The sequence below is a fragment of the Sapajus apella genome, unplaced genomic scaffold (genome assembly GCF_009761245.1).
Source record: "Sapajus apella isolate SASKATOON/1434 unplaced genomic scaffold, GSC_monkey_1.0 scaffold187, whole genome shotgun sequence".
Lineage (NCBI taxonomy): Eukaryota > Metazoa > Chordata > Mammalia > Primates > Cebidae > Sapajus > Sapajus apella.
Window position 1 is genome coordinate 1,188,019 of NW_022437127.1, and position 10,164 is coordinate 1,198,182.

The 10,164-nt window shown below is 46.1% G+C and overlaps 1 protein-coding gene across 1 annotated transcript; it reads right to left on the reverse strand.

Annotated features, from left to right (window-relative positions):
• Positions 1 to 4,697: 4,697 nt before the first annotated feature.
• TXNIP (thioredoxin interacting protein) lies at positions 4,698 to 8,367 on the reverse strand. The gene is made up of 8 exons (XM_032268898.1): positions 7,752 to 8,367; positions 7,141 to 7,213; positions 6,888 to 7,035; positions 6,674 to 6,776; positions 6,278 to 6,534; positions 6,015 to 6,171; positions 5,751 to 5,902; positions 4,698 to 5,622 (listed from the first exon to the last, which is right to left on the reverse strand). The coding sequence occupies exons 1-8, from the start codon at positions 7,999 to 8,001 to the stop codon at positions 5,587 to 5,589; spliced, it is 1,176 nt and encodes a 391-aa protein (XP_032124789.1). The 5' UTR covers positions 8,002 to 8,367; the 3' UTR covers positions 4,698 to 5,586.
• Positions 8,368 to 10,164: the final 1,797 nt, after the last annotated feature.

Genomic DNA, 10,164 nt, shown 5'->3' on the forward strand with positions numbered 1-10,164 from the left:
GGATTACAGGCTTGAGCCTGTAATCCCAGCACTTTGGGAGGCCGAGGCGGGTGGATCACGAGGTCAAGAGATCGAGACCATCCTGGTCAACATGGTGAAACCCCGTCTCTACTAAAAATACAAAAAATTAGCTGGGCATGGTGGTGCGTGCCTGTAATCCCAGCTACTCGGGAGGCTGAGGCAGGAGAATTGCCTGAACACAGGAGACGGAGGTTGCGGTGAGCCGAGATCGCGCCATTGCACTCCAGCCTGGGTAACAAGAGCAAAACTCCGTCTCGGAAAAAAAAAAAAAAAAAAAAGTAAAAGGCACATGATAAGAGGATAGGCAAAGAAGACCCAAAATATTCACCCTCTTCAGTGGGGAAACAGCTAGGCCACTCTCCAAGGAGGTGTACTGAAGCAAGCCTATATGCAGAAAATGTCCTGGCGTGAGGTAGAAATTGTATACAGAAGGCAGAAAGAAGTAGAGTGGAGTTTTTTTGCTGTAAGAGCGGGATAGGTTTTCTCTGGGGGAACAGCTCTAGCTGCCTACTTGCTCAGATTTTGATGTGGTGTTCAATCTGGCAGTCACTAGTCACACAAAGCTGAAGTTTCATTGAATTAAAATTAAAAATTCAGTTACAGGCGCAGTGACTCACACTGTAATCCCAGCCCTTTGGGAGGCCGAGGCGGGTGGATCACCTGAGGTCAGGCATTTGAGACCAGCCTGGCCAATGTGGTGAAACCCTGTTTCTACTAAAAATACAAAAATTAGCCGGGCATGGTGGCAGGCACCTGTCATCCCAGCTACTCGGGAGGCTGAGACAGGAGAATCACTTGAACTGGAGAGGTGGAGGTTGCAGTGAGCTGAGATTGTGCCATTGCACTCCAGCCTGGGAGACAAGAGTAAGACTTTGTCTCAAAAAAAAAAAAGAAAAATACAAAAATTAGTTGGGCATGGTGGCATGCACCTGTAATCCCAGCTACTAGGGGACTGAGGTGGGCAAATCACTTGAGCCCAAGTGGTGGAGGCTGCAGTGAGCAGAGGTCATATCACTGCACTCTCACCTGGGCACTCCAGCCTGGTGACAGAGCAAGACTCCGTCTCAAAAAGAAAATAAAAAAAATTTGTACACAGAACTTTGGGAGGCTGAAGCAGGCAGATTGCTTGAGCCTAGGAGTTCAAGACCAGCCTGGGCAACATGGCAAAACCTTGTCTCTACAAAAAATTAGCTGGGCATGGTGGCACGAGCCTGTAGTCCTAGCTACTTGGAAGACGGAGGTAGGAGAATCACCTGACTTTGGGAGGTCAAAGCTGCAGTGAGCCAAGATGGTGCCACTGCACTACAGCCTGGGAGACAGCATTAGACCCTATCTCACACACACACACACACACACACGAAAGAAACAGAAAAAAAATTCAGTTTATCAGTAATAGTAGCCACATTTCAGAGCTCTATAGCCACATGTGGCTAGTGGCTCCCGCCCTGAACATTTCCATAATCATTTCTAGAAAGTTCTATTTGGACAGCTGGATAAAGGATATTAAGGGTATCTGGAGGGGATGCCATGTTCTGGCCCTTCCAGGATCAGATCTCGAAGAGGCCTTGCGTATAAGGTTATCTATCCTTTTGACGCCATCCTTCTTCTCATATTGGGTACCGGTAGCCCGACTGTGCACGCAAACAGCCAGGCTCAGGCACTCCATGGTCTCTCTGTCCTGCTATCTGGGCTGCTCTTGTCCTTGCTCCACCCCTCTAGTCCCTGGAAAACAAGCTGCAGAAAAAACTTTTCCATCAACTTTGACCTAGTTTCTTGGTCCCACATTTGAAGGGGAGGAGCCGATAAATTCTCGAACAGGTGAGAAACGGGCGGAGAGTTCAGGTGAAAGTCACCCTGGCAATAGGGAGAACGAGAGACTGACACTTCAGTAGTGAAAGAGAGGGAAAGAGAGGGAAGAGAGTGCTAAGAAAAATGAAAGATAAACAAAAAATGAACATTGAAATAGAAAAGGATCTTTTTTCATTTTCTGAGATGGAGTCTTGCTCTGTCACCTAGGCTAGAGGGTAGTGGCACGATCTCAGCTCCCTGCAGCCTCTGCCTCCCGGGTTTAAGCGATTCTCCTGCCTCAGCTTCCCGAGTAGCTGGGATTACAGGTGCTGCCACCATGCCTGGCTAATTTTTTTTGGATTTTTAGTAGAGATGGGATTTCACCATGTTGGCCAGGCTAGTCTCCACCTCCCGACCTCCGGTGATCTGCCCGCCTCAGCCTCCCGAAGTGTTGGGATTACAGGCGTGAGCCAGTGCACCAGGCTGGAAAAGGATCTTTTAAATCTCACTTTCTGTTAAATTCACGTTGATTTTATTTCATTATTTATTTAGTTAGTTTTAAGAAAAAGTCTATCCCCCAAGCTGGAGTGCAAGTGGTTCAGTCATAGCTCAATGTAACCTAGAACACCTGGGCTTGAATGATCCTCTTGCCTCAGCCTCCTGAGTAGCTAAGACTACAACATCCCACATTGATTTAATGTAGAATTTCCGGAAGCCTATTTGGAATTAGTTTGTCCTTAGAAAGGCCAATTCCCAAATAAGGGCCAGGACCAGATATGTGCAAAGATTTAAATTAGCCATCCCAGAGTTTCTCCCCCGTCAGTCCTTTAGGAATGAAAATCATGGCCCAGTGCGATGGCTCACGCCTGTAATCCCAGCACTTTGAAACCCCGTCTCTACTAAAAATACAAAAATTAGGTGGGTGTGGTGGCTCATGCCTGTAATCCCATCTACTCGAGAGGCTGAGGTAGGAGAATTGCTTGAATCCGGGAGGCGGAGGTTGCAGTGAGCTGAGATAGGGCCACTGCACTCCAGCCTGGGAGACAGAGTGAGACTCCATCCCCCCAAAAAAGGAATGAAAATCACACCAATTAAAGGTGGGATCTCTACTACTATTACCTTGCAAGGAATAGGAACCACCAAAGTATCTAAGGGATGAGGGTGGGGTTGAATAGTTAGCAAACATTTACTGAGTTATGTGCTTGCATAGAAACTGTGAAAATAAAAAAAATGGTTAGCGGCCTCCAAAGAATTTAATACACAGAACTCTATAACCTCTTAAGTCCTGAATAGTTATACTTGTTAGTATATAAATCAGGTTTACACTGGGAAGAAACCTCATGATAAAACCAAATTATAAAAAAGGGACCTTCAGCTAGGTGCGATGTCTCCAGACTGTATTCCCAACACTTCAGGAGGTTAGGGCAAGCGGATCACTTGAGCCCAGAAGTTTGAGGCCAGCCTAGACAACACGGCAAAACCCCAACTCTGCAAAAAATATAAAAACTAGCTAAGGGTAGTGGTATGTGTCTGCAGCCCAGCTATGGGGGAGGCCAAGGTGGAAGAATCACTTGAGCCCAGGTCAAGGCTGCCGGGAACTGAGATCATGCCACTACACTCCAGCATGGGTGAGAGTGAGATGGTCTCAACAAAAAAAAAAGAGAGGAGGGAAGAACCTCCACCCATTTCTTGCAAATTCTCTCATAAACATAATTTCCCTGTATTTCAAGAACTCATGAACTCCAAAACTGAAGGAATTTAGTAATCATTAGCTATGGATTTGGAAAACTAGTTTAGGCAACAAAATCCCAGTATAGTTCTTTAGTGAATCTGAAAGAAACATGCCTCAAACTGTTACCTTCTTCACCCCTCTAGCCCTGACTCTGCCAACATTACTTAGGTTCCATAGGGAGAGTGTTTTCTCCACAAGATTTTCATTAGTGTGTGGTTTTGTTTGTTTGTTTAAGAGACGGGGTGTCGCTATGTTGCCCAGGCTGGAGTGCAGTGGCTGTTCACAGGTGCAGTCCCACTACTGATCAGCACCGGAGTTTTGACCCACTTCGTTTCCGACCTGGGCCGGTTCACCCCTCCTTAGGCAACCTGGTAGTCCCCCGCTTATGGGAGATCACCATATTGATGCCTAACTTAGTGCGGACACCCGATCGGCACAGCGCACTACAGCCCAGAGCTCCTGGGCCCAAGCAATCCTCCCACCTCAGCCTCCCGAGTAGCTGGGACTACAGGCACAGGCCACCCCGCCTGGCTAGTGTGGCATGTTAAGCAGAGGAAAGCTCCTTTAAGCACACCTTCTTCCCAAAAACGTCTCCAAAGCCAGCTCACAAACACCATTATTTTTTTGGCCATTAAAAAAACTTTATTTTTATTTTTTACAAATAATACCCCCAATCTGGGGTAAAAATATATCTGGTTAAGTACAAAATATAGTCTTTACCATACAAAAAGACACATAATACAAAAACATGAAACCACCTTCCGCCCACACTTTCTGGCTATATGAACTCTGAGAAAAGGGTGGAGCTCAATGCTCTGACACAGGACAGTGAACAAAGTGCTATAGCTAAGAGTGACTGACCAAGTGCTGGCAGCTGCAGGGAGAGGGGCCAGTGTCCCTATCTCCTAACACTGGGCAGAAGGGGGTCTGAAGGGCTTTTGTGAAGACCTGCCCTCTAGTTTCTCGCGGCAGTATCTGGAGGTTCTGATCACAGTGCTGGGGCATCTTGATCAAGAGATCCTCCTTGGGTCTGGAGAAGTCACAGTGGGCAAGGCTGACAGCAGCAACCCTTTCACATGATTTGAGTGTTAGAATGATATAATCCTGTACACATTGGGGGAATCTCAAAAGTAGTTAACCCCCCCCTTTTTTCTTCCCCGTCTTTGGGCTTTTACCCCTGGAGACATAGAACAGTTTCAGCTTACATTTAAAAGAGCGGAGGGAGGGAACCAAAAATCTGACAAGAACTAAAGTGCTAAGAACATCACCTTAGAATCAATTCCAAGGATTTGCACGAAGAGAAAAACATCCTCCCATATGAAAATATTTGCAACAGGAGAACACAGTGCAATAGTTAAAATGGCTTTTAAGACTTTTGGTGGGACAGTTCCTACTGCTTTAAAAGCCAGGTTAAAAGTGCACTCTAAGCAAAAACGACCGTAGAGCAGCTAGAATCCTTTCAAATCACAGGGAAAGGTCTCTCCAATGTCTGTCAAAACAGCCCTGGAAGGTTTTTCTTTTTTTCCTACAAGTGCATAACAGGGAACGCTGATTTTAAGAACCTCCTTTTCCCAAAAGTTTTGGCCACAATTTCCCCTTTTCATCTCCCTAGTTTGCTAAATTGGCCCTTCTCCACATGATCCGTAAGTTCAAGGTCCAAAGTTGTTATCACAATTAGAAAAAGCCTCCAAAACACCTTGAAAAGCTTACGCCAGGAGGCCATTTCTACCTGACCTAAAACTACTGAAAAGGCCTCAATTTTGAAGGAGATCTGAGAAAATGGATGGGCCTGGGTTTTTCTAGTTGTTTTTAAACCCATCCAGCAAACACCCCGTGTATCACAACATCGGCGCTGGCTGAGGATGGATCCGCATCCTTTAAGGCCCAGGAGATTGCCTGCTGACCGCCCCCTATGTTAGGGAGTCAGAGGCTGAGGAGGAGCCCCACTCCATTGCAGAGACCAATGAGTCTCTGAAAAACTGAGAGTCCAGGAAAAGAGGCAGAAAGAAACAAGTAGGTAAAGCTGCTTCTTTTCTTCCACATGCTCACTGCACATTGTCGTTGAGGATGCAGGGATCCACCTGAAGAAAGAAACAAGACTTTCAGTTCAGATAAGAATTAGAAGAACAAACCAGTTTAACAATCCTGCTAAGTCAACTTCTTACAGAGGCTTACAACAAAGTTAACAGAAAGGATGACAATTTCTCACCTCAGTATAAGTAGGTGGTGGCATGAACTTGAATTCAGGGGCATACATAAAGATAGGGCTGTCTTGAGAGCCATCCACGTCATCTAGCAGAGGCGTGGTAGGGCTCTCCAAACGGTGATCTTCAGGAATGATATCCATATAGCAAGGAGGAGCTAGAAAAAAAATATGGCCACATAAGAAGCCTGCCCAAGAAATGCTGCAGCATCACAATTTTACAAGCCCAGGTAGACCAGAGGGGAAGAAAAGACCTTGGGTCTGGCTCACCTTCTGGGGTATCAGGGATGTTCAGGTCTACCCAACTCATCTCAGAGCTGGTTCGGCTGGCCATGCTGGATGTTCTGCTGCTTAGACCTGATCTGCTGCCAATTACCAGGGGAAGGTCAAGGATGACCTTCTTGGATCCAGGAACGCTAACATAGATCTAGAAAGCAAGATGGAAGTTTGTTAGATCAGAGATCTGGAGAAAACAAGACTGTGTGGTAACAGAGGAACAACTTCTCTGCAGAAACCACCCTGCATCTACTCACCAGTAAGGAATATTCAACTCGAAGGATGTTGCAGCCCAGAATAGAAGGCCTGATCTTCTGCACCCGAAGGCTCTTGCCACGCCATGATGCGCATGTCCCTGAGATAATATGATTGCCTCTGACTGAGGACAACTTCTGAGTCAGCACCTTGGTCTGGCCATTGGCAAGGTAAGTGTGGCGGGCCACGATGGCAGCTTTGGGGACCACAATTCGGGAACATGTATTCTCAAAGTCAGCATGGATGGAAATTTCATCACCTAGCAATGAAAAAAAAAAAAAAACGTATTAACTGATACTCAGAATACAGTTAATGACATTTCCTCTACCCCAGTCCCATGCCCTTGGCCCTAAACCCAGTTCCCGCTAAGATATCTACTATCAGAACTAGTGTTTTACCTTCACAGAATCCTTTTCTGTCAATTCGAGCCGAGACAGACACCCGCCCATCAGGAATGAACATGCAGGAAACCTTCTTTTCCTTTTTGGCAGACACAGGTGCCTATGTAGAAGGGGACAGAAGGCGTTTTGAGATGTTTCAATCTAATGCCCAAGACATCCGATTTATCATCCCTGTGACCCAGAAGAATACACTCTTTAAAATGAATCTCACCATTAAATCAGGGGTATTGACATCCACCAGATCCACTACTTCGAAGTTTTTCTTTGTCTCTTGAGTTGGCTGGCTGGGGCGATCCAGAAAAGCCTTCACCCAGTAGTCTACACACCCATATTTTCCTTTGTAGGATGTTCCCAGAGGCCTATGTCAAGAAAATGAAAAATTTTAAATGCTCTCCAAGAACAGTAAGGAGGGCAAGATAATTTAAAAACAGAGACGTTCAAAGATGCATTTAGCCGATACTTACCCCTGAGGAAGCTCAAAGCCGAACTTGTACTCATATTTGTTTCCGGGTCTCATGATCACCATCTCATTCTCACCTGCAGGGAAAGAAAATCGAGTAACCATTAGGCTTCCTTTTACACTTAAAATGCATCTGTGTGATAAGGAATGACTGGGTGGCATGCAACGTACTGAAGTACCCCCAATTTCATGCTACATATATATATTTTTAAAATCATCCCATATCGTTCTTAAGGAGAGATTCTGGTATATTTTGTAAGGCAGCAAGTTGCCAAGCCCTGCAATGCTTAAAGATTCACCCAGGACGGTTACTCTTAGCATCTCAAACAGAGGTAGGCAAAGAATAAGCAACTTATGTATACATAAGACTTTACCCAAGGCAACGCCTCTTAGAATCTCCTTTAAGACACAGCACCATAAAAAATTGTACAAATCGCCCATTTTTTGGGGGGTGGGGTGGCGGGAGAATGCAAATTAAAACAGATACAAGGAAGCAACAACGTAATTCAGACCACTCAAACGGAGCAACTCAAAACATTTCATACGGGTTTATGTGTATTCCTTTCTATTCTCTTACCAGCTTTCCACCCTCCAACAATGAACCGGGCCGCTTACCTGTTGGCTGGTCTTCCAGAAGAAGCGTGTCTTCATAGCGCAGGTACTCCGAGGTCTGTTTGCACTGCTGGGATCCCTGCATCCAGAGCACTTTAGCCACCCCGCAAGCCAGGATCCTAACAGCTTTGACACGAGTAACTTCGCACACCTCCACCATGACCCGGCCAGCCACCTTCTCACCGCTGCCGTACACCTTCTCAGGGTCGTTAAAGACCACCTCAAAAGACTTGATCTTCTTGAACATCACCATGATGGGACTGAGTTGATTAAGAGTCAGGAACGAGGGTGGACTAAGAAAAAAAAGCTCCAAATCGAGGAACCTCCTTTGCAGTAAATTATTTCACTCTTCCTAAGGAATGAAGGTATTCTTACGCAGTTTGAGCTTAAATTTAAAGTAAGATTCAGACAAATTAATTTTAACTACTAGGTTTTCGAAAAGGCGTCCAAAAATTTCACGCCGCTGGTTTCACTAAAGGATTTCAGGAAAAAGGCCTTCTTTCCCCCCCAGTTGCTGGAGAAGAGATCCGCTCTCTACAGGCACTCCTCTAGAGAGAATGCGAGCTTAGTTTCACCCAAGAGCCGGAAACGGCTCTATATAGTAGCCTGGGCCAGCAGAGCCACGCGAGCGCTGGCCCGGAGGCTCGTGCTGCCCTCGTGCACATCCCTCCCATTGGCTGCCCAGTCCCTGTTTACCAGGGGCCGGACCAATCAGTGAGATCGCTGCGGCGCGTGGACACGGTGTGCTCCTGGCGGGGAAAATGGTTGTTATACTCCGTAGCCGCGCAAAGAGGGGGGCAGGAGAGGAAGGAGGGGAAGGGAGGGGGCTGCGGAGCGTCTTCCCCTGAGCCCGCTGGGAGGAGGATCCCACTGACCCTAAAAGCTAGGCAGGGCGACGGGCGATCGGAGGGCGGGTGTGGACGTTTCTGGTCTGGGAGCGGTGTTATAAGGTAAAAGGAATATGTGCTTATGAGGGAATTTCATGCCTAGTCTTCGCCAGTGAAATGTCTTCAGAGCCTGCAGTTTGTTTATTCCTGACTCATAAATAGCAAGTCTGTGAAAAACAATTCCGTGGTTCCAAGAATACTCTTAGGTTTGGGGCTGTGGAGCGTGGGGAATGCTTGGTGTTACTGTTCAGGAACAGCCCTTTTGTCCCTCTCTTGCCCCGCATCCCTATTAAATTTAAAAACCACCACCTCTGAAGTAAAGGAGAACTTTCAGCCTCATTGGGCCTGTGGGACTGATGTCTTCCCGGTCCCAGCCCCTTGGGGCTAGGGCTGGGGCTGCGTGCCTGTTCTGTTCGTCACCCCCTTGTACCCTCTTTCTGTTCTCTCTGTTCTCTGGAACGGAAATAGGGCGGGCGTGTTTACATCCTGTTGCTTATCCCGTCATCTGTTCAGTTTCTACCTGCAAAACCGGGGAACACTTTGTATTCCCCATTTACCTCATTACCTCTTTAGTGAGGTGTGCCCAGGCGCTGATTATCTGCCACTCCATCCCTGCTTCTGGAGGAAAAGAAAAGGGGAAAAAAGGATGTTTCACTCTTTTTCACTTTTTTCCAGAGTTACGTTCACTCTTTCTTGTCTCCATCTCTTCTCCCAACTCACTGAATCAAATGTACATCTATAAATCTGGTTAAAAGCAAGAAAGTCCTCTAGTTTATATCCAGATTTTCAGTGAAGAGAGGTCCACACAAATTGTGTGAAGGAACAATTTTTAAAAATCATTTCAAAGTTTTTTTCCCTAAATGGCCTAGGAATCAGTAAGAAGGGAAAGAGAACAACGGTGACGGATCCGTCACTAGAGCACTGTAAATTCAAGCCAGAAGGGACCCTACCCTGCCTCCTCATTCTTTGTTGGTTTCGTTTGGCTAGCTGTCAGATGGGTTTTTCCCTGCTGGCTGTGAGAAGCTTTAGGAGCTGAGTACTGAGAACTTACTTTTAAACGTAATAAGAAGTTGTATGCAGAGGTTCAGTGATTCTTCCTACGTTTCTTTGATTCATAGACCCTTCCCATAGCTGTGCTGGGGTATCAGGATTATTATTTCATTCTTTGTGCTGGAAAGAGGAGGATAATGTCCCAAGATTAAGATGGGGAAGTGACTAAGAAGCATTCAAGTATATTGAAACTCTACCGAATCAGCAAAAAAAGAAATCTATTCATTGCTGTTGAGGAGCCTTCTTCCTTCCTCAGACTAGCTGGATTGACACCCTAAGGCTAACAAGTTACAACTCAACCCCAATATTAAGCAAGCTCAAGAATAAGCATCATGAGTCTCTTGGAAAACAGGCACACATACGCATTAAACCCCAGGAACATGTTGATCCTTAGGGTGAGTTTGAGGCGGCACCCTGTTCTAGAAAGTTAAGCAACTAGGCTTGAGGTGTTTTCAGTTGGTTAACAATATTGATTGTTA